Here is a 25654-nt window from a genome sequence, read left to right on the forward strand (position 1 = left end):
CATTCAGTCGCGCCTGAACAATGTACCTAACGGCGTTGGCATTCAGTACGGGAAATAATGTCACGATTGTGCACCAAAGGCCTCGCCGACAAGACTTTTACAGCCGCGCAACTTTTCATGTGCATTGTGTGTGCGTGCACCGACGACGGATGATATGATGTGCTCCTGAGAGAAAAAGAGAGAGGGAGGGGATGGGCACGAATGCACTGGCGATTTATAAACAATTATTTCTATGGGAAGATATACCAAATTGATCTCTCAATACCAGTGCATTCCCCCCTCACTGGATTGTTGCGCACGTAAATCAATTTGTGGGAAGGAATCGCGAATAATTCAAATTGGAATTAATTGTTGAAAGTCTCTGATAGTCAGTATTTTATCCAAAAGCAAGGATTGTTCAGGAAGTAAAAGTATAGTATATTGTAACTTTATTTCTATATTATAAATATTTCCACGTGAAAGACTATTTTATTTGTTTCTTTTATCTTCTGTTTTGACAACCCTTATAGCTTAATTGGTTTACCATTTATTTTCTTTTATATTAATTTCAAAGAGGAGAAAGACAGACATTAGTTGACAGGAAGTAGTTGAATGAAAGCTTTAGTAGACACAAAAGGATTAAACTGTAATTATTGTAGATTGCCTTTGAGCATTGAGAAATTAAACGATTCAGCGTATATATGTTTATAAGAACTTAATTGGTTAATTATTATTCGAAGAGGGGTAGTGCGACATCAAAAGGCTGTAATTCGATAGCGACGTTTAATTAAAGTAAAAAATGTGTCAACTACAGAAAATGCCGTTGAACGTGTGTCACTTATCGCACGATCAGATAATAACCACGGATAATTAATAGCAGCAGTCGTACGAGAAACAGACATACTCGCTCGCAAACAGGGTGTCGCACGATAATGGGACATCCGTAACTAAATTACGTGCTTTCATAATCATTTTTGGACGAGAAGTCCGAGTGCGCGTCGGATTCAATTTTGCGAATTCAGTGATAATGTATGGTATATGCAGAGCGTTCCAAATTACAGCCACAACTTTTTCGTACATTGAGAGAAAAGATTATAGCTGTTGCAGCAAATTAGATGGTAAATTATGGCATTGCATTTTTAATTGGTTGCAGCAGCTAATTAAAAATGCTATGCCATTCAGCCATTTTTTTCTTTCAGTGTATTAATCGTTCGACCACTAGAGAACCAATCTTTTTGTGTAAAATCATCGTAAAATAAAATGTTATAAATAACTGCGCGTTGAAATGAAACATTTAAAAGATTAATATAACGTTTTTAAAAAGTATTATTAATTAAAATTTTACAAATATTCACTGAACGTTATATTATTCATATGCCGTTATGTAATTTTATTGTTATTATTTTTCAATTAACTTCCACTCTGTACTGATATCAATTATCGTACGTTGTTATTAGTGTATAATTTACATTTTATGAAGTGCGTACAATTATTGGCGTATGATTGATGTATTTTGTTGCACTGTGATGTAATATTATTTAATTAATATTCGTATGCGTATACGTGTAATGTGCATGTGTGTATACGCACGTAACGAAAATATTTCACTTGGACAATATATTTCTCTCTGCTTCTGTTCGCGCTAAATCAAGGGCTTTTGAATATTTTATTACGCACGGTCCTCGTATAAACGGAATAAACTTATGGAGCTCCGTTTAGAGGCAGACTGCCTCGCGTGATCTGCTATGTGCTTTATTAAATTACGTGATTTATTCTCAAATTGAAGCTTACAACTCTTTAGCTATATAAAGCTTTACTATAATCTTGATTATTATATGCGCTTAATTTACATTTTTTTATACGTAATATTAAATGAATATCAAATGAATATAATTCAATCAAATGTGTATATTACATTCGAAATTTTAAATATTCTGAAAGTTAGTAGTAGTAACAGTGCTGAGACATCTTGTTCATCATTAGTTTTATATATCTATTTACTACATTCCACGCATACAGCGCTATAGGCGCAGTACAACGTTCGAATAACATGAGCAAGAAGTGAAAACTTCAATTACGATATTCACACATATACGTGCGTTGTCATTCTGCGGAAAGCCGCGTGTAGACAAACCACATCCTTACGTGTCGCAATAATGCGATTGTTAACAAATTCTCGCGATTGAGTTAAATTATCAAATACCGGTGAATATCAATGGAAGTTATTACTTGATTTCGGAAAAAGACCCTGGGACGTCTCTTTTAAACGTATTCACTGATCACTATTTTACATTCTATCGCAGATAATAATCGATAGTCGATAATGAATTGTACAGAGAAGACTCAAGAAAAAAGCGAACAAATAATATTTATGAAATTTAGAATAAAGTTTTTCTCAATAAAATCGACGAATATTTGAATCTTAATATTTGAAAATATTTTGGAAGCATTTGGAAAGAACATCGTCTATAGGAAAGTAATTACCAATTGCTATTCCATTTTAGATTCTATCGTAAATGGTTTGTCGATAATAGATTGTCTACAGAATATCCGAGAAAAAAATGTGAAGTTAACAAGTAGCATTATATATTGGAAAATTTAATCTTTTTTTAGCAAAATCAATGAATATATTATACAATAGAATCTAAAAATTTGTGGAAGCAATGTCATCCAAAAAGATCATTATTTCCTAGATTTTTATTTCTCACATTTTTACATAATCCAATTTTTTCGGATGATATTCGAAAAAATTAGAGATTATTCGCGAATCAAAATATTAAATCTAATCCGATTGTTACTGAATCCGACTGTACTTCTCAGAGAGTTCCCGAAAAATTTATTAGCGTTGTATTAGATTATAATCTGTGAGCTGTTAAACCGCGGCAGTTGAGCTCTATAACGTTCATTCTATTATCAAAGTATATTTTGTACCGTATCGATGACGTTTACTTGCGTCAAACGGATTGAAAAGTTTATAATCTTCGATAAATGTGTTTAGATTTTTTTTAATATATATAACGTTTTATAAAATTGTTAAGTGTAATTGATCCGTAGTGCCTTTAATTGATTGTAGTACATTTGCAATATCGGGTATTTGTTAATGTAACGTAGAATGTCGTTGTTAAGTGAAGTTAATGAAGTCTGGGCTATTGTAGCACGTGTAACGTTTTACATGAATTGCGTAAATACAACCATTTGCATATTTCACATTTGCGAACGAGCTAATTCAATCGGGCACTCGCCGATATCAGGGACCGCGAATTTATTTGCAATTCGATCGATACATTTAAAATATCAACGCGTAACCGACGCGACGTCAAAATTACTTGCCTATTATATCGTATGTTTGCTTGGTTATTTGTGGCTTGAGGTATACAACATGAGAAACAATATTTTGTATTGTTGAATTTATTCTGGTTAATTTATTGATGCATATTTATCACTTTTTTTATGCAATAAATTTTGTGGAAGAACAACACGCTTTATTTTATGTAACGTTCATGTAGAGAAATTATTTTGAAATGACGTTTCGCGCGAATTAATTGTGCGGTAAATAAAATAAATAACATTTTTCGGGCTGAAGTAAAAATGAATTCTATGATATGATAATATAAAAGGGAACTTTTATATTGTTTTAAGATTAGATTATAGATTATATATATATATATACCGACTCGTAATCGTGGAAACCTCGCTATACATGAGGAAAACACGAAGGAGGATGTCTCTTGCTGGTTAAGGAAATTCATACGAAACGCAATTTTCGGAGAACCATTCTCCTTGCATTTCGGGTTATTTCCGCAGGAAAATTTCACAAGTCCTATATATCATTATGATGCATTGTGACTATTGCATGGCAGCTAAATTAAAGACATTGATATTTGCATTTTTTTCAATATTTAATTTATTTTTTTTAAATAATTTTTCTATAAAATCGTTTAATTATATTAATTATATTTTATTATATTTTTTAGTATACATGTTGATAGTTACGAATATACAGACTATGATTATGCGTTTATGCATAAAATATAAATAGTATTAGGTACATTACATGTAAACAATATATCAACTATGTAGAAGTAAGCTATGATAAAAGTCATCTATGTAAACTATAACCTATAGATCTATTGGCAGTTCATATTTTGTTAGGTTATAAATTAGAAATATAGCAAGGAAAAATTTTCTCTTGAAATTCATCCTAAAAATATAGTGGCACAATACCATATTTTAAAGAGTAAAATTAATCAAACATTTTATATTTTATTGTAGTTTTATTAATGAATAAAAGAGACTTACACACACATAAAATTCTTCGAAATATAACGTTGTTCCTCGTATTTATAATACGGTTAAGAAAAAATTTTTTTCGTGTGGAAATAATATATAATTCAGTCTGAAACATGTAAATACTTACAGTAACTAATAATAGGCAATAGAAATAATAGCCAAAATAATTTCTTTAACAAATTTTCATAATAATTTGTTTTTTTTTTAATTAAACTTTTTGCATTGTCCATCTTTTTTCTTTTTCTTTCTAATATAGAGAAAAAGAACAAAAAATACACTCTGCAAGAAGTTTAATTGGAAAAAACAAGTCATATAATTTATATTTTACATGTTTACAATTTTAAATTTTAATTGCTCTTTTGTTTTTCTGTATTTCCTGGATGAAAAAATATCGTTCGTATAAATATCATGTAGACGATACATAAAAAAAAACACATGTATAATCTTGAAATGTACGGCATAATCTTGGTGCAGACTCAAGTCACATATTCTATTTTGAAAAATTAAAATATTTTTATATACATGAAAAAGAGTCTTTATATAATAATTTGATGAAATATATGTATTCTTATCGTATTAATCTTTCAAAATAACATCTATATATAAATATATCTTATACGTATAAAAATATATACATTAAAAGCTTAATTTTCCTATGTTATGTGATAAATAAATCATTCTCATAATTATTTTTTCATGTATTGAAATAATAAAATATATACATATAATAAGAAATTGTATATAAAATAAAAATATATAGTATTGTAACGTATACCTGTATAAGAAATGCATGTTGGAATGCAACCAGTAGATTCTCTTCACGTTTCTCGTACGGCTCTCATGAAATTTTTAGTGGTCTCGCGTGTGCAGAATTATTTCCACAACCCATTCAGACGTTTCCTGTCTTCAGGTACGAGCATAACGTGCGATTCGGTATGAGTGCCACCTAAAGGTGCCGGTAAAGGGTGGCGCGCGAATATCGGGGCGCGGTGGTGCTGCGGCCTGGGAGACGAAAGAGCTCTGCTCTGCCCGCTCTCTCATTCTAGCCAGCATGCACTATCTGTCTTCTTCTCTCTCCTTCTCACCCTATCTCTCCACGTCGGCATCTATCGACCCACCCCCGGCGACGGCGGAGCTTCCACCGCCCCGGAAAGCTTCCGCGCTTGGCGCGTACACGTCCGTCGATTCGGGCTTTTCCCTTCGCCCGCCAACGGTATACGTCGAAGAAGAAGGGTGTCGATCGTCGTCATGCCTCCTCGCAGGGCGGAGCGATGCTTCGTTCTTTTATGCGAAGGGGGTGTCGAGGAATCCGCCGGAAGAACAACTTAACCAGAATTAAAATAATTGAATGATCGCCTTACTTGAATTAATCGAATAAATTCAAATATAAGATTTCTAGTTGTGAATGTTCGAATTAATTTGAATAAGTGTTAGCAACATTCGGATCGCTCCTAAATATCGAATTTTATACTGCATGAAATTGCCTTTGTATTGAGATTTTATCAGTTTAGAATTTGAATTTGTCAGTACAACAGGGAAATATGTGTAAAAGTGACAGTTACAAACATTAAAAATTTAACCTGTTTTGAGAAATTAAAACATTATGAAAAAGATTGCTTATAATAATTTAGTTAAATAGTAAGAACGAATATTTACATAAAAATGTATACATTATATGTATAATAAATTTAATTTTCCTATGTTTATGTGATTAATTTTTCATCAGTATTTTTATATTGAAGTAATAAAATGTACGCAGAAAAAAATATACTAAATTTCAATAAATATTTATTTAAACAGTACTAATTAAACATTTATTTCTAGTAAATAATAACAACAAGTAATGATAGTTAAATCAAATTGCTGGTTCTTGTAAAAAAATAAATATAATAAATAAGGTAAAGAACTCTTAGTTAAAAATAAATATATCTTTACATTTAATAAATATTTAGTTGGCATTAGTTTAGTTTAAGTTGACATTAATTAATAATTTAGCATTATTCAAACAAATAATTTATTAAAATTTAATATATTTTTTCAGTGTACTAAAAAACTGATATAATGCAATCGTGTAAGCGCGATATAAATCTATTAATAATTGAAAAAGAAAATTTTATTTATTCATAAAATGAAGTTTATAAAATTAATTCCGAATTTAATTCCGTACAATTCAAATCGATAATATTGTATTCGAACAGCTAAATCTTTTAAAGTCAAATCGCAAGAACATTTGGTTATTTGAGCATCTAAATATATCCAGAATACGGGGCTGATTTACATAAATTTACATAGATATATTTCTCAGATTTAGCTCTCTAGCAGCTATAGTGTTCCACACATGGTACAGTTATAAGGATTTGCCTTATTTTATAACGTGCGATATCTGTGCTTTATATATTGCACAGTTTTTATATTTCACAATTATTATTTTGAAAAAAAAAAGGAATTATGAGCGCGTTGCGAAATTAATTTCAATTGACTTGTTTACTCAATTGAATCTCCGCATATATCTGATCCGTCATGTCCTTGATGATCGTACAAGATGTCTCTCGAATATACATATATTGAAGATACATACTGGTCGAACTTGTCGAGCGGGGAAGGACGAATACTTTGGTATACCGTAATCATTCTTGTAGCAACTTGTTTTCAGAAACGCGAGGCAGCGAAGATATGAGAAGAGATCTTTTTTTATTTTTCAAATTAATCATCCATCTTAAATATCATATTTTCCTGATTCTCGCATTTGTAGAATTTTTAACACGTGTCGTAATTTGCAATTCCAACCGTCGCGTCGGTTTTTAATTTTTTTCTATGTCTACTTGTTTCTTTTTACATCATTCCTCAAAGATCCGTCATATCGAAGAAACCTTTTGGAAGATTAAAATTTTAGATTTCATGTAAAAATTTGCAATATTTTTATATTGCATATCTCTATTTGAATTTTATAAAAAAAGAAACGTTGTTTTAAAATGTTAGTTGCTAAAATTTAGTGCTAACCGCACTTTTTATTACATCAAATTTTCGAAAGCATGAAGGTCAGAAGAAAAGTGAATTCGTAATGCGTCTGTGCTACCAGCCGATCGGAGTTTCGATAAGCGAAGTCAGTGTACTCGCGTCTACGGAAAATAATTTCATGGTTAAATTTCTCCTCTCCCTTCTCTTTCCCAGTTGAACGAGAGTTCTGGCTTAGTTACATCGTTGAAGGAATACCGGAAGAGAGCTTGGGTTGTGCTTTACGCCCACCATCGGTTCTCGTTCATTCATTAACCCGCTTCCTTCTTCTCGCTTTTCCTCTTGGCGTTCAAGAGTCAATCTTGATTGGGATCCCGCGAAATCGCTGCCAACGCCATCCGATGTCTCCACACAATCAGAGAATGTTGTCGCGAGCTAATATTAACCCGTTAATACTCGCGTTGCGAGTCACACGTCGCGTGAAACTAAAATACCATTTATACGACAGAGTGATCTTGAAAGCCATCGACGAATGAAAAGCGATTTTTATAAACGTTATTAACAAGAAATTAAAAAATTAATTTGGTTAATGGAAGGACTAATTATTCTAATAATTTGATATTTATTTTAATAATTTTTTCTTCAAATTATAGAATAAAATAAGAAACGATAAAATAAAAATGAAAAGTTAACAAAATTAATTATTTTGTTAATTTGTTTGTATATACAATATATCTTTAATATGAAAATGCTATAAAAAATTATAACATAAAAGTAACTAGAAATAATATAAATAAAAAATATATAAATTTTTTTAGAAGTATAATTTTGTGTGTAGAAAAGTTAAGAGGATAATAAAGAAAGTTTTCCACTCTTTCTGGTCAATTTTCTGAGAAAGCGACCGACAGGGAATTACCTAGTTTAATTAATTGTGCACATTTTAATTAACTGTACCGCGATTAATATAATAACTGAACATGGCGAGAAAATTAGCGCGCGATGCAGTCACCCGGGGTGTAATCATCGTTGACATTGATCAGCGATAGAGTCGTAACTCTACGAAGATATAGACTTCAAAGAGAGTCTTAAGCACCTAAGCAAACAAGCACGACAAACGCACTTCCCGTATCATATAATCACGTTGTTGTTGCACGTGTGAGTTTCGTCATCGCACAATAACAACTAGCAAGGATTTCAGGGGATCCTAAAGACGATTAGTCATATTGAACTAATATAGCACTTACACACACGCGCGCACGATTACGTGTCATTGACACATCACTATATCAATATCTCACGCCACACATATATACATAAATTTTTGTATAACAATTAATTAGATATCTAAGTTCAATTTTAAGAACTCCACACTGTTTCTTCATGCAAATTACTAATCTGTGAACTATTATTTCGTAAGTACAGATTTTACATAAAGTAAATGTGATCACGACGTGAAACGATGTGACAACTCTGAAGTGCTATGTTGGACTAAGATATGATAAAGAAGAAAAGAATTTTGAAATTTTTTGTTTTTTTAGCATAGACTCCACCTCATAGACACGTATTAATGCATATACTTTAATCCTGTGGAAAAGGATTTTTAAATCAGTAAAAAGAGAAAAAAGTAATTGTTATATAAAAATTATATGGTTTAGTAATCGGTGATACGACTTTAGGATCCCCTTAAGTGAATTAGGTGAAAAATGCATTATTTTGTTGAATCATCAAAGTATTGTAATTATGTAGGATACTCAAATTGATTACTAGAATGTCAAGACTTTTTGTAACGTTGCTCATCATGCTTGACATTTCTACGTAATTAATTTGATGGTTCAACAAAATTATTTTCAAATCTATATTTAGCTATATTTTCTTCAGATACTTTAACAAAATTGTGTGTTCTTTCCGTTCATTTAAACAGGTTCTTCTTAAGAAATTAATAAATATCTCCTCATATCATACATCTTGAGAAAACTTGACAGATCTAATCAAACTTTAATACGATTTCTAATTTAATATTAGACTGCCCCGCACTGAAAATTGATAACGTTTTTACACAAGAAATTGGGACTATTATATTCATTGTTATTAAAAGATAATACAAAATAATTTTACGTGAAATATATATAATTGTGAAATTATTATTATTATTAGATAATACAGAATTATCTAAAATAGTAATTTCACAATTATCTCACGTGATGTATAATTTTCGCTTAACAATCAAAGATCCCTTCGTAAAAATTCGTTTTCAAAACAATATATGTCCTGAATTTTATGCGATAAGTTAGTGATTCTGATATTGTCCGATATCTAGAAAGATAATTGATAAGCAAAGGAAAAAATCCCGCGGATTTATTTCGCAATTAATAATTTTTCAATTTGTCAACGCAAAGTTTATTTTAATTCTTTTATCGCGACGCAAAGAATTGCTCCTAATCGTAGACAAAATGTATCTGTGCTCCCAATTGATTGTGAGTGCAGAAGGACAGAGGGGATTGATTGAGATCCTGTGCGTTTTTTCGATTGATAACACACGGCTGTCTTCATCGATAAAAGGCGTATGCCCGGTGGCCTTTTTGCATCCTCATTAAGGCGGAGAAAGGCGTGCTTGTGGGCGCGCGAAGTGTCTTTTCTTGGCGACGCGCATAAAAAGCTCTTTTCTCTGCACCCAGTGTGTCCCTCGCGTGCATAAAGATCGATTCAGGTTGCGCGCCCAACATTATTACGTAGCCGGAAAGTGTAGCAAACACTCCTTCCCTTATCTGACAGAATTGGGAGCGGTTCCTCGAAGTACACTGATACCCGGAATGCAGCATTTCTCATTTCTTGATCATTTAATTTTAACGATAGATTTTTCGACGAAGCTGAAAACGTTTCCAGGGAAGCTATCGATCGAAACTGGTAAATATTTTACGTCAAATGTATCGATAATGAAAGAGTCTCAGAAATTTGAGATTTTACCATCGATAGAAAAAACGATGAGTTTCGTTCATAATTTATAAGGTTCATTTTAGATGCGATTTTTTAAATTATTGGCTTTCATTCTCTTATTGAATTTTTTCGACTCTAAAAAAGCTCACTTAATTTTAATGAACACAGTTGAGTGTTTTTCTTACGTAATGTATTTTATAATTTTTTACAATTCCTACAATACGAGTAAAGTTTGGAATTTTTTAAATTGCACATTTTTATAATTCTATTTTTTCTGTCGAAAGAAAAAAATAAATATAAATATATTTAAATAAATAAAAATAATATTAATATAAATATTTAATATAAATATTTTGCCGTCCAGAGAGAGTTAAATGCTCCAATCTGGAATTTACTCAGTTCTCAACTTATTTGTCAATTAGGATATTTTTAGAAGATAATTTATATATTTTGTATATTATATTGCATATATGCACGTTACGTGTATCGTTCAAAGTAATTAAAAGGTTATATTGCACTGTTAAATCCATAATGTCAAATTATATCCAGTTTAAGTTATTTTCAGTCGTTTCTATATATAGGTCGCTATTAATCCTACGCAATATATCGTCAAATTGACTAAAACAATAGAGTTAAACAATTTGACTCCAGAAACTGTGTTAAATTTGTTTACTCAAATTTGGTTTATTATTTACGAATTGTATGTTCATTAATATGAACGATGTTTACTTCGAAATTAACCACAGAAATGGATTTGCATTTTAGCACACGTAAAGGACGTTAAAAATAAGAAAATGTTACTTAAAACTCAATGAATTAGATTGCCATTGTTCTTATGATATCTAACAGTATATGCCTAACAAATACTTTACATTATGCTATGTTTAAAAGTTGATAAGTGATAATCTCCTCTGTCGGTGTTTTCTATTTCTCATGATTCATCTTAAAGGACTACAATCGTGTTCTTTCCTCAATTGGAGGAAGAAGATCACGAGATCTCGAATGACGTTCGTAATGCTAAGCGATATTATTACCCGCCGTTGGGAGTGATATTCGTAAGGCTGAGAAAACTACCGCACGTCACGCCGGCGGCGGCCGCGCGCGGTCGCGTTCATTCATGATTTCGTGAGGAAACGACGGTGGCGACGCGACACGCGCCACCTACACACTCGCCGCCGCCGCGACGCCGCCGCCGTTGCCAGCAACAGCACCACCGCCGCCCGCAGCAACCCCTCTTCTCCCTCCACCACCCTCCACTTGCCTCTGGCCGGACTAATCGCCCTACCGTTTCACAGAAGCGGACAATCTTCGCGCGACTTGCGAGGCGCGAAGTTGTTGATGTATCGAGCTAGAAACTGATGTTAGAATTTTTCCACAATTAATATTCGTATATATTATACAGAGGGTGGTAGAGTATATAGTAGGAATACGTAACTGACGGTCCGCGTGGTTCAAGCTTAAACTCGCGAAAAAAAAAAACGAAAAATAAACTGAATTAGCGCATAATGCTAAATTAATTTTTGATATATCACTGATATTGCAATTGATATTAGGGGATCGAAGCCCCGAAATTTACGCATATATTAAAATCGAAATAGCCAGCGGTGGCGAGTGACGTAAAAACGAAATTAGTAGCAATAAAAAGCTAGCAATAAAAAGCTAGCAAAACGATCGTACAGTCGAAGTTGGCGACACTTTTCAAAAATATACAATAGTATATAGGTGAGATGATGTAACACTCGAGCCAGGACGAAACACGTCCGCTCCGTTCGAGTGATCTCAACAAACTTTATGCGTCATATATATATCTATGTATGCAATTCTCATTGGACGGATCAATGAATCGACTTTATCCCACGTCCACGTGGTGATTCCTGGATAATTCGAAGAAGACAAAATATATGAATTCTAAATTTTACTGACGTGGCCCGCGGTATAACTTTAAATTTTATATTTGGCTCGTCAAAAAATTTAGTTACGTTTTCCTGGTATATAGATAGAGTAAGTATATAAAGGAGAGATGATGGTATCATTCCATTTACGTTTTATACAATAACTTAGTAAATATTTAAATTTAAAATATTTAACAATTATATTCGCCAAAGTGTTGTTCAATCGGCTTAAAGTTACGAAACCTTTATTACTTAGGACACTATAAAAATAGAGGTGATAATATAACTTTCCGCAAAAATAGATTTGAAAAATTAGTTTTGTTTAAAAAACAGTATTTGTTTTTTTTTTTACATTATAAAATTAACAGAAAAGTAAAATATATAAATGTACAATATAATATATACGCACATGTAATTTCTTCCGCATAGAAGAACGGGTTAGTAAAATCTATAATATATGTAACATAAACTATAGATTAACAATAAAATTATCGATTTATGGAATAATTATTTTTGCTATGAAAACCTTAAAAAAAGAGGTCAGCAATCAACGCGCATAGGAGGCCACATTAGCAAAATGTCATGCTATTGTTTAACTTATTCACGTGTATACCAAGTAAAATGTTAAATAACAAACAACACTCGAGTATATGGTATATATATATTTGTATAATAATATACTCAAAAAGAAGAATGAAGAAGTGTATAATTGAATGTAATTTAACGTTTCAAAATGCTGAAAGTAAAAATATATTATAATAAATGTTGACTATATTGTGTATTGGGGGGTATATTAACGTCATGATGTAACGCAAGCTATTGAACAAATACATTCCAGAAGTAATCATTAGAATTCACCACTTAATAGCGGAGATATTAAGAGGGGCCAAATTAGTAATAAATACTACCCTCTCTTCTGTATAGTAAAATTTTTTAAATTTTACATGCGCGTACAAATATTTGTTAATTTCAATGTTTAGTTGTGTTATACCGATTAAACAGAAATAATTAAATAATAATAATTGGAAATCAGTCGAAAAAAACGTACATAATTTTAACCGACGTTATAAATTATTTATGGTTGTGAATAATTATATGTTTTTATATTAACGCACTGTTTACCGCGTAGATATTATTTAAAAACTCTCATTTGCCCGTTGACTTTTTATTTTATTGTTTGAATATCGAGAGTCCAATTTACATTATATATTTTAAATAATAATTAATCTAACAACGAACAGTATATTGCTTTAGATATCAAAGAAGTTATGGTAATGCAATTTTTCGAGTTAAAACATTTTATTATTTTTTACTTATATGAGTCAAAATGTAAATCAATTTATTTCTATGGATAGTTTCAAAGTAAATAACGTTCATATTAATGTATGTATTTAGTAAATAATAAACTAAATTTGAATTAAATGTTATATATTTATTTAAATTAAATTGTTTAACTCCATTGTTTTAGTTAAATTAATATCATGTTATATACACACTGCGTAGGAGAAGTGATGATTTATGCAAATGATTAAAGATAATTGAGTATAATTTGACATAATAAATTTATCAATGCTCTCTATATTTTGGTATTATCTGCCTTTTTTTATTAATAATTTGAATACGTTACTCACGCATCATGATTAAAAAGTTAAATATTATATCTTAATAATTTATTAATTATTTACTATAATTGTAAAAATGTTGCGCTTTGTTATTTTATATAAAAGTTTTAAATATACGTCCGGTCGGAAATCTCAACACAGTCTCGCTCCCTAACAGAGAGAAATCGTTACTTATTTATTTACTTTGACAACGAGGTAATAAAGACCAAAACTTTGTCACAGGAACCGGCGAGTCGGGCAAGTCTACCTTCATTAAGCAGATGAGGATTATCCATGGCTCCGGCTACTCGGACGAGGACAAGAAGGGATTTATCAAACTTGTGTACCAAAACATTTTTATGGCGATGCAGTCCATGATCCGGGCGATGGACCTCCTGAAAATCCAGTATGGCGATTCCTCGAATATAGTGCGTATTATTCACAATTTTATCAATTGCTTATACTTAATATGTCTATGCAAGGCAAATCTTTGAATTTTACAACAGCAATGCATCGTAAAATTGCTTTAACGTAAAGATATATATTACACGTATTTTTTAACAAAATGAAAAAAATTATAAATATAGTTTTTTCTATTATATTTAAAGTAATACAAATAGTTTAGCGATTTAAAATTTGGTTAATTAAAATTATTCAATTAGAAGTAGAAATGTTTAAAAAAAAAAATGATTAACATAAAATGAGAATATGTTCATCTATACTGCATAATTGTATGATTAAATATAGATATTGATCTTATTAAACATTTCATATATTTATAGCATTTATTTTTCTACAGAAAATATAAATTGCTAATTTCAATCATTTTTTACAGAGATTACTGATACTTTCTTAAATTAATTTTTCAAAATTTTTGAAACGGCATTTTTAAAATTGAAGTGACATTGAATATAAATTTACGGTTTTATTGCAGTGTTTTTACTGAGAAAAATGTTCTCGTTATACCAACAAGTACAAAAAAATTAAATTTCGATTATATCAACCAGAATTCTGGTTATCGTAATTGAATTTCTAATTATCTCGTGTGCTAGATTAAAATGTTTAATAAATTTGACTACACAAGTATCTAATTTATACTTTTCTGATTAAATCTCTGATTGAACCAGAGTTTTTTTCCAATTAATGGAATATGATTTTCCTAGAATTGATAAAAATATTACTTTTTATTATAAATTTTGCATTCTTTAATTGATTTACTGATCCTATCTCGTATCATTTAATTTAACGCGGTTTCGAGATGTGTACACATCAGATATATATCAAACGCTTTAAATCTGCCATCGTATGCAGGTCAGACTTCGCGTTAAAGGGTTAATTAAAGCGTTAATTGTGCTGCACATGAGAAGGTTAACGATAACTTCGTATCGCATACTTGATACCGTACATCCCGATATGTCAAACCGGAAACTCGTAAATTGTACATGGTAATTTCACTTTATCATTTCCGCAGATTCATACGTTTTTCCTTCCTTTTCCTTTCAGGAAAAAGCAGAATTGGTGCGGAGCGTCGACTTCGAAACGGTGACGACGTTCGAGAGCCCGTACGTGGGGGCAATCAAAGACCTGTGGGCGGACGCGGGTATACAGGAGTGCTACGATCGTAGACGGGAATACCAGCTCACGGATTCCGCCAAGTAGTAAGTGTTTCGACTGTACTACGCCCTCTTGTCGCGGAACTGATGCTTGTCCACGTGTTTTACCGAGAGATTATCCTGCCGTTTGTCCATTTATAACATTCTCAACTTCCTCACCGACAAAACTTATGTAACAGAACGACTTAATACTAATCTTTCTCATTGATTCGTTTTCAACAAATTGAGGATTTTTCTCTCTTTTCTTGAGAAAAGAGAGCATCAAGACTCGTGACTTCTGTGCTCTTACTGTTTCTTACAAACAAATTTTATCTCATCAATTCGTCTATACAATTCTAATCAAGCGAAAGGAGATATACTAAATTAATAAAAAATATTTCTTATCAGAACTGTGTACGATACGTATGAAAAGACACTTTGTATTTTCCGCCTCCAGAACACGCAAGTATAATATATCCAAACAATTTCTTTCCAAAAGGGCTTGGGTCAGTTTTTAATAAAGATTGCCTTTTAACATATAATGTATGTGTAGTAACATATTTCCGTTCATTTTCTCTCTGAAGAAAAAGAGAATGATAGTTGACTTAAGGCCTTTCAATAAGCTCTTCATTTTCAGAGATTTTACCGAGATTTTTCTCTGAATCTTGTTTAAATTCTTGCGTTTGCATTTCGAAGCAATGCTTCTGATATTCACACGCACACCGGACACGATTTAATTCTCTCACGGTGGCTTTACTCCCTTTCTCTCCTGTTGTCCTCTTTCCTGTACACCGCGTATTAAGAACACGATGTTTCAGTTACCTAATGGAGATAGATCGAGTCGCGGCACCAAACTACCTCCCCACAGAACAGGACATTCTTCGTGTGAGAGTGCCCACCACCGGTATAATTGAATATCCTTTTGACTTGGAAGAGATCCGATTTAGGTATGTGGTCGACCGACGAAGATGATGAAAGAAGATACGAGCTGCCTGCGCCTGCAAAACCACCTGCATCGGGCCATTTCTGCATTATTTTTATCTTCTATAACTTATTCGCTGCACCTAGGATTCATTGTTTGATTAAGTGTTCACCTATCCCCCGTTCCATACAATGCTATTCAAACCTGTGACTTTCTTCTGATAAACAAAATTGACAACAAAATTTTTTAAATTGCTAAAAACTATAGCCGCGTTTATTACCATATTAGATGTGATTGAATTGACTTAATATTTATGTAGATGAAACTGAAACATTTAAATATATTTCTGCTTTATAAAGATCTAAAATTGATTATAGCAAACTATAGTTTTTTTTCTTTGATATCTAATATATTGATAAAAATTAGAACTGCGTAATTATTTTATATGTGTGATATTTAATGTTATTTTATCTTTTATTCAAAATCGATGTACGAATACAGCTAACTTTGCTATCTTCTATCGTAAAGAAATCTATTCGTGTACAAATTACGTATTTCGAAAATAAAAGTATATCGTAAAAGACGTAAAACATAGTCTCAGGACACGGCATCGACGTTAATAAATTCTTTCAGGCTAAACCAATGGACAAGCATGTGTGAGAACTGTTTTACGACATCTTCTTGTTTTATGATTATTTATGTTTAAATATATATATATTTTAAATGTATATATCACGCATGGCATGCACTTCCAGACAGCAGCTTTTTGTTTCGTTTTGCAGTTATCTTAGTGACCTAGAGCGTATTGAAAAGCCTGATTTCCTTCCGACCGAGCAAGACATCCTCCGGGCACGAGCTCCCACCACCGGAATTATAGAATATCCATTTGATCTGGACTCCATCATATTTAGGTACTAATAGTCTTTCAATCCGATTCTATACCTTTGAACATGCACTCGAGTTTTTCGCAAAATATCTTTATACATAGAAGGCAATGTGTACCATTTAAATTATTTTCTTTCCCTTATTGAAATTATTTTAAATTAATATTTTTGATGAATTTAAAGTAGATTGTTTTTTTAATACCTACATCATCGTAGCTCTAATTATTTCTAAATTACAATCGCTTATAATAGAAAATCTAGAAAATGTAGAAAAATATATTTTGAGGAATTTAATTTTTGGAAACGTAAATATGATAATAATAGTATATGTATAATTTATTTTTAAGTCCATCACTTCAGTAAAACTTTAATTTGATTATTAATAAAATTATTAAAAGTATTTAATGTGTTATTTGTTATAAAAATTGGAATGTAATTCAACATTTGTTTAAGTAATATTGTGATATATGCTTTATTTTATTTTTTTCGACAGAGGAGAAGGATGAACAAGAGTTTTATATATGTATATATACATATACATACACATATATTATAATTATATACATATACATATATGTATATAATTTTATAATTATTTTGAAGAAGCTTTGACGTTTGCATGCCTTTTTGTGTTTTACATTTTTTATTAGATTGTTCAATTAAATGAGTATACGTAAGCGAACGAACAGCAAATACAAAAATAAATAAATTTTTTAATGTAGTGTATCTTATGAGCGGATTAAATTAAACATTAACGAATATACTGTTACGCATTTATTGTGGCGTAAATAATTTTCTACATAGTATGTTTACATTTACATTCGCTATTCGTTCACTATCTATTTGTTTCGTGTGTAGTTACCATAGTACTACTGCATGTGGTAAACTTTATATTAATATCGTTTATAACTACGTTGCGATTAAGAATAGTAAATATGTACTTTCATACGCGTTTATGAATGTATTAGAATAATTAAATAGTTTAATTAAATGTTATATGTTTATATAAAAGGATTTTATATAATAGATCAAAATGAATTAAGTCAAAAAACTATTTACTATTTATTTTATGTAGATCATTAATGAAATTGAACATTTATAAATGTTTTAAAAGTTTGTAATTATAATTAATATTATACATAGGTATGTTCATATAAAATAGTCTATTTTTTTAAATTTAATATAATTACTTTAAGTTTATTTTGATTTTTAATCTTTAAACAGAAAAAACTTTTTAACAATAAGTGTAAATTTTTAATCGCGTAACCAATGAAAAAAATTTAATTAATTTTATTTGCATTTTTATTGCAAACTACGAAAGATCCTAAATAGATGATGAGCGCAGCATACTAGATGCCACAATAGCAATGCATTATATTTGACTCGCTGAGTTTGTTAAAATTTAAGGACCTACTCATCGTATGACCCGATTCATCCTATGTATTTCTTGATGAAGATTGAAAAGCATGTAGAGATCATATTCGATAGACTATACTTTTTAGTAACTAGGAAAATTATCTAACTGAATCTTCGTATTCTTTTCCTTTTGTGTTGCTTTTGAAAATATTTTAAAATAATCTTTATTATGTAAATATAATAACATTTTTAAAATAAATCTTTTTTCCATACATTTTTATATTAATTTTTGTTAATCATTTTAAATTAAAAATATGAAGATTTAACTATATTTTGTTTGTATACTAATAACAGTGCTCAATTTAACAGAATGTTATTTACAGGATGGTAGACGTCGGTGGGCAGAGGTCGGAAAGAAGAAAGTGGATCCATTGTTTCGAAAACGTCACTTCAATTATATTTTTAGTAGCTCTAAGTGAATATGATCAAATTCTATTTGAATCGGAAAACGAGGTAATTAAAATACTTTACTAGATATACAAAAATTATCCATGAATTTAGGTGATATTACAACTCATTTATGTGTGTGATTTCTTTTAGAATCGAATGGAAGAAAGTAAAGCACTGTTCAAAACAATTATAACATATCCCTGGTTTCAACACTCCTCTGTTATTCTATTTCTCAACAAGAAAGATCTGTTAGAAGAAAAGATTATGTATTCTCATCTTGTCGACTACTTTCCGGAATATGATGGTAAGTTATATCTTCTTTCTACAAATATCCATGGATTATCATTAATCATCCGACATAAAATGCTAACTATCTTGTTATTAATTTAGTCAGACAGTATCTTATCTCATACTTAGAAATGGAAATAAACTCTGAACGCAAGATGTTTATTATATAAAAGATGAAGATATATTTGAAGTTATACTGTTTTAATACCCTCAAAGAAGTTAAAACAAAGCATTAATCGATATTTATTAAATTATTAATTTATCTCAAGACTCACTCACAGGCTAAATTAAAGTGTGATGAGATTATTTGTCTCGATATTGGTAAATAAAAATAAGTTCTATGGTATAGGCCCAAAACAACAAGACGTACCAGCCAGGGAGTTCATCTTAAAGGTGTATCTCAATTGTAATCCCGATCCCGACCGAATGTGCTACTCTCACTTTACGTGTGCGACAGGTCTGTCCGAGTACTGAGTGTATCCTGAGCAGAAAACGTAGATTCCCTAGTTATTTGTCGAACGATTTAATAATACGATATTTCGTGCGATTTTCATGCTATTTTTTTGTAACTTTGCCGCTCAATGTTTCTGAATTCGCGTTTATTATATAGTAGTAATCTATTTGCAAGGCTATTTTAATACATACCAAACCTATATCCACACTTCTACGCATAATTTATAATATGATAATCAGTAGTACGTAATTTTTATATAAAATTAACTTGAATGTAGATTGAAGCTAGTTAATCTAATAGCAATAATCAGAACACTCGTCACATCCTGTGTTGTAATTTATTTTATAAATTTGTTATGTCATTAATTATTGAACATTTAATGTAAATTACATACTGAAAGTTTAAATATTTATTCAGCCAAAGTTACATTAAACTGAAATTTTTAAACACTAACAAACAATTTATGAAATTTTCAGTTCGCGATAAGGGAATTTTAGATTTTATTACGAGTTATAACATGTAAGCAACTATTGCGAATTTGCAAAATTATACTCGGTGTTCTTACATAAGCTCTCTAGCTTATTAATGAGGCTTTCGAAAGGCTTCTTTGATGTTCACTACGACTAATTTAATAAGTTGTCCTTGGAGAGTGTATATTGGATTTGAGTGGAGTACAACATTATTACATTAAATTAAATCGATATCCGTCTGTGTTTCGCGTTATGTTGTGCATATAAGCAAAACTGATGTTGAGCGATAATATTTCCTGAACGTAGATTCATTCTTGTCTTGTAAAACACTTAGAAATCCCGTAACACGGAAGATTTAGCCAAATTTTAGCTTATATCTTGTCGTATTTACACCTGGCAAAAATCTCAACGATATCAATTAATCCTCTCGTTGTTAAACAATCGCTAAAAAAATACTGACGCAATACATCATCGCTTTGTAGATAAACGGAAGTAATGCCATACCCCTCCCTCGCTTGTGTATTTCGCAGGTCGGCAGAGAGACGCTCTTGCAGCTAGAGAATTCATTCTAAGGATGTTCGTTGACTTGAATCCAGACAGCGAGAAGATTATTTATTCCCACTTTACGTGTGCCACAGGTAGGCTAGTCTCTTGATAACTCCCGTGTACAAAAATACCATATTTCTTTCGCTTTATAACAGTTCTTCGATGTGTTATGTCTTGTACAGAGCTTGTATGTTGCCTGCCTCCCGTATAATCAGGTGTGTAATCAAATGTTATAAATGTACCACGGAAAATCAACCTGCATGTATGAAAGGCATCTTTTTTTAAAGAGAGCGAAAGAATAGTACAAATAATCTATTACTTATCTTTAACGCAACGATTCTAATCTTTCAAATTTATTTATTATAATTTAATTTACACTTGATATAAATATTATTTATGTAGTATATATAATTTTATAAATATCCTGTATACATTTTTCAGTGTTTATTGATTTACTGAATTATTACGAAATATTAGAAGAAAATAGTAAAATAATGTAAATATCAATAAATTCGGTATCAGGTTGATTTTTCAAAGGCATAAAACGGTGCTGACTAATCTCAATGATGCCTGATTTATATTTTGCATGCTGCGTTCATGGAATTAACCATCAGATACGGAAAACATCAAGCTTGTATTCTGCGCTGTTAAGGATACGATCATGCAAACCGCGCTTAAGGAGTTTAATCTTGCTTAATGCGACCGTATAGATATTAATTATTCGCAGATTTTTGACGATATTATTTATATTTGGACGCCGAGAATGACGTAGACTTGTATGTACAATAGATTTATAACAAAACTATTTTAGTATAATTCCAACCAACGAATGTTATAGGAGTAAACAAATAGTAAAGCGATTGCTTGACAGATGTTATTACATATTTGTCAAATATTATCATATGTTGCCTTTTAAAATTTATTTCGGAACTTAAATCTGTCATTCTGGACGATTGGTCGTCGACTGCGAATAATTTTATTTTTGAAAACTTCGAAAATAACTGCCAACTTTATCGTTGACAATAACGTATTACAATATACGTTAATTAAAAATATATTATTAGAGCTTTGTAATCCCTAAATAAAAGAAATATAGCAATTGACGATCGCTCTAATAATTGCTATAATTACCAAGCAATAATTAATCTATAATTAATCCATTTTTTATAACATATTGCATTGCCGATATCTTTTTAATAAAAGTTTTTTGCGATATTTCTATTTTGTCTGTTATATCATCATATTATAGAATCTGGCAAGAATAGAATATTCCATTATTTATGATTAAGATTACCTTTGTTTACAAACTCTTATATGAAGATACATAATATTTTTATAACAATTGTAAAATTATATATATATATATATATATATATATTCCAATATATATATTCCAATCCGTGATTTAAATTCAATGAAATGATATCTTAATACCTATATATACGAGTATTTATATTTGTAGAAATACTTAAATTATTTCACGCTTTAATGTGTTTATTCTAATATTTTAAATCTATATTAACAAAATTGATCTTTTCAATTTTGCATCATTAATCTTTGATTACTTAAGCTTCTTTAAAACAAGTATTGAAAAAGAAATTATGTTAGTGATTTCTTTCTCATATTGGTACAAAAAGTATCTTGAAGGGAATTGCATGCTGCATGTGTGTCATGACTGTCCAGAGTTTGAAGCTTCTCGCTTAGGGTAAGTGCCAATCTCCGTTTTGCGCTAATTTTTATGTTAATTCTTTCAAAACAGATCTTTAATGGTATTCTGAAATTATTAAGGATCAATAATTTATATTATACAGCATTCATAATAACTAGCAAAGCATGATGTGATATATTTTACAAAAACATAGGCACATCATTAGTTTTAAATTTGTGAATATCAATTTTCTGAGAATATTTAGTGTATTAAAAGTCTCAAAAGGTTTAAATTACAAGTGATAACGATAAGCAAGAGAATTCTCATTTGTGAAGAAAGAAAATAATTCATAGCATGTACCGAACAATGCTTGCAATCAATTAATGTTTCTTTTAAACGAGTTTTAAAGATACATTCTGGTTATTTGAATATGTGACTTTTCTGTTCTACAGATACGGAGAATATCAGATTCGTGTTCGCGGCAGTAAAGGACACTATTCTACAGTCCAATCTGAAAGAGTACAATCTGGTTTAGACGGCGAATCGCGCTGCAAATCCGAGCGGACTCGACCAGTTTCTTCTCGCACCCTGACCAATGTATCAGTGCGAGACTACTACTCCGTTGAATCGCGAGCGTGATCCGTGGAACGACGTGAGGAACGACGAAGAGGCGCGAGACAGAAACGAGACAAACTCATGGTGCCATCATATACGCACATATATCGACACGTGCGTTGCATCGCATTGCGTTTGATCGAACTTTGTCGCATCGAGAGTGTTATACTAGCACAAGTAGCTAAGACGCGTAATACACACGTAATTAAGAAGGACGTAAAAATGGGGCGAAGTAAGAAGGCGAACAAGGACCTAAAAGCATCACGAGCGTTACGCGTTCTTCTTCTTAGCGGAGGAAGAGAGCTATGAGAAAATCTCTTCACTGTCGATACCAACTCGCGCGAGTCGATTCGGTTCTCTCGTACAGGTTTCCGTTTTGGGATTTGTTACCTTTCTTTTGTAGATTAGTTCTTAGTCGATATCGCGGGCAAATGTGCCCCATTCCCGGGCCAAGGATGCGTAAATACCTAAGGGTCCCGGGCATCGTTGTCTGACTTTTATGTATACATATATACATATATATATATATGTGTGCGTGTGTATGTGTGTATATCAAAGCGAACAAACGCTGGCTGGCGAATCATATATTTTACGCGCGTGAGCGTGGCGCATGGCGCGGCTGTGCCGCGTGGATTTTTAATGGCGCGTCCGTCTGTGTTCGTCTCAAGTCCAAGAGATCTCAACAGAGGAGAAGAAACTGAAGAGGCGAAACGACGAGGCGAGCGAACGAAAAAATAAAATAAAATTTAAAAAAATTGGCTTTTTAATCGCGAATTAGATTCAATGACACGAGTGAGAGCAATTCTAGTGCCATTTACTAGTGTGGTGTTGTTGTTTTTCTTTTTTTCTTTCCTTTCTGTTTTTTTCTTATTTTTTTGTTCTCTTTCTTTTTTCTCAAAAATGTATTAAACGCTAAATTATGAGAATTATGCTTCATTTAAAATTACGCGAAAGCCAAAGTATTTTTGTTTCTTCCTTTTTATCCGTGCCAGAAATGACTCAAAGTTCTTTCTGCATCTCGAATCCATTAAAAATTCATTATATAAATATTGTTATATATAATATATAAAAAGAATGACATAGATTAGAGCGTGAGAGAGGGAGAGAGAGAGAAAGCGAGAAAGAGAAAGAGTGAAAGATACCAGCAACCGTGGCGGAGAGGGAGAGTGGAAGAAGAAAGAAAGTAAAAATTAATGTGAGAAAGAAGGAGAGAGTGTGTGAGATTTGAGGGAAACTTTGCGGAAGCGAAAGATACTGTGGGGAATTGCGTCTGTTCGATGTGACTTAGGTAATTAAGGTGCGCGGGAGGAGCCCGCAGATATCTCTCTCTGCCGTCTCCTCTCTCTGCCGGCTGTGCGTGCGAGTTGTGCGAGGAAAACGTTCCCTGAACTACGAGCGAATCCCTCCAGAATAAAAAGTTCTAATTTGCAAGAACAAATTCCTCAGAAACGAGAAATTCTCTATCTTGTAGAGATCAATTTCTAAAAAATACGTGGTCCCGGTAATATTCTCGGGAACGAGGAATCTCGTCTCGATTTGTGAAGACAATTTCTTTAAGAACGAGGAATTTCTTATAAATCGAGTGACATTGTTTTTTCGAGAATGACTTTCTTAAGCATGATGAAGAAAGGAGGAGTTTGTCGCGGTTCTCCCTTCGTCGGGTCCTCGCCCTTCCGATGCAACGGCACAGCCACCGCGCAGCCAAGATCATGGATCCCCTCTCCCTTGGAAGAGAGGGGCTTCATGCCTCTCGCTCGCCCCGTATCCACGTTATACTGTGTACGTACGTATGAACTGCTCACTGCCTGCGCTCGGTCATATATTGACTAGCGCCCTGCCCGTTGCTCGTACTCTCCGATGGTTCGATATCTTCTCGAAACCACGATTTTCGCCGTTTTACTTCCTTCCCTGATGACGCGGGGAAAAGTAAATGAATGAGGAACAAGATAGGAAGTGTTTGGTGAAACAAATTAACGTTGAATTTGAGAAATTTAAGAGGAAGCTTTGCAAATTAATGTAATAAAGTAACAAGAAATTCGATAGAGGAAAATTTATTTAAAGAAAAATGAGGCAAGAGGTGAGGTCGAGATTAGTCGTCAACATTTTTTTTTTGTTTCTATTAGAAGATGCGATGAAAAGAACGGAATAGCTAATAACACAGGAAAGAAATAAAATTTCATGAATACGCATGTTTTTGGAGAAGAGAACGAAAACTTCTCTTTTTGTTTCGTTCGATTTTAAAATCAAGATCTTTCTAGCATTATCACGAAAAGGGAATTACATAAAATCCACAAGAAAGAATGACAAGCCGGACCTTGCCAGTTTTTCTTTTTTTTCTTTTTTTTTGAAGGATTGTTGAGAGACAATTTGCCCGAGTCGAAAGCACTAGGCATAATCGCGATGAATAGCGAAAGCTCCGCGCGAACCCGGAGAGTACGTCGCGCTGATAGAGACGATCCTCTCTACGTGACATCGGCCAGGTCTGGGAGGTTTTCCCGTTCGGACACAATGCGTGCAGCGACCCGAACGTCACCAGACTCCGCCGGTATCGCTCACGCACATACACCGGGCAGTATGTGTCATATACCTTAGTTGTATCACACCCACTTTGGTTTGAACACTGAGTTTATATGAAAAAAAAAAAGTATATATATAAATACATTGGATAATATATTATATATTAAGCGGATACACAACAAAAATAATATTGAATAATAATATTAATAATTATAATAATTATTATAATAATTATAATGATAAAATAATAATAATAATAGT

The 25654-nt window shown here is 31.9% G+C and overlaps 1 protein-coding gene across 10 annotated transcripts in view; it reads left to right on the forward strand.

The window, feature by feature from the left end:
* Positions 1 to 23752, forward strand: part of Galphaq (G protein alpha q subunit) — a 42051-nt gene extending 18299 nt beyond the window's left edge. Inside the window, exons 2-10 of one of the 10 annotated variants that reach the window (XM_018549662.1) lie at positions 13895 to 14079; positions 15155 to 15309; positions 16062 to 16190; positions 18789 to 18918; positions 19006 to 19159; positions 19493 to 19600; positions 20598 to 20705; positions 20769 to 20828; positions 21228 to 21286. In XM_018549662.1, coding sequence (XP_018405164.1) covers positions 13895 to 14079; positions 15155 to 15309; positions 16062 to 16190; positions 18789 to 18918; positions 19006 to 19159; positions 19493 to 19600; positions 20598 to 20705; positions 20769 to 20824 — 1025 coding nt within the window. In that variant the 3' untranslated portion in view covers positions 20825 to 20828; positions 21228 to 21286. Of the gene's footprint in view, positions 1 to 13894; positions 14080 to 15154; positions 15310 to 16061; positions 16191 to 16947; positions 17077 to 18788; positions 18919 to 19005; positions 19160 to 19492; positions 19601 to 20597; positions 20706 to 20768; positions 20829 to 21227; positions 21617 to 22713 lie in introns of those variants that run through there. The other 9 variants (XM_018549663.1, XM_018549661.1, XM_018549670.1 and 6 more) reach the window with 9 other exon arrangements.
* The last annotated feature ends 1902 nt before the right edge of the window (positions 23753 to 25654 follow it).

Source organism: Cyphomyrmex costatus, unplaced genomic scaffold (genome assembly GCF_001594065.2).
Source record: "Cyphomyrmex costatus isolate MS0001 unplaced genomic scaffold, Ccosl1.0 scaffold85, whole genome shotgun sequence".
In the NCBI taxonomy this organism is placed as follows: domain Eukaryota; kingdom Metazoa; phylum Arthropoda; class Insecta; order Hymenoptera; family Formicidae; genus Cyphomyrmex; species Cyphomyrmex costatus.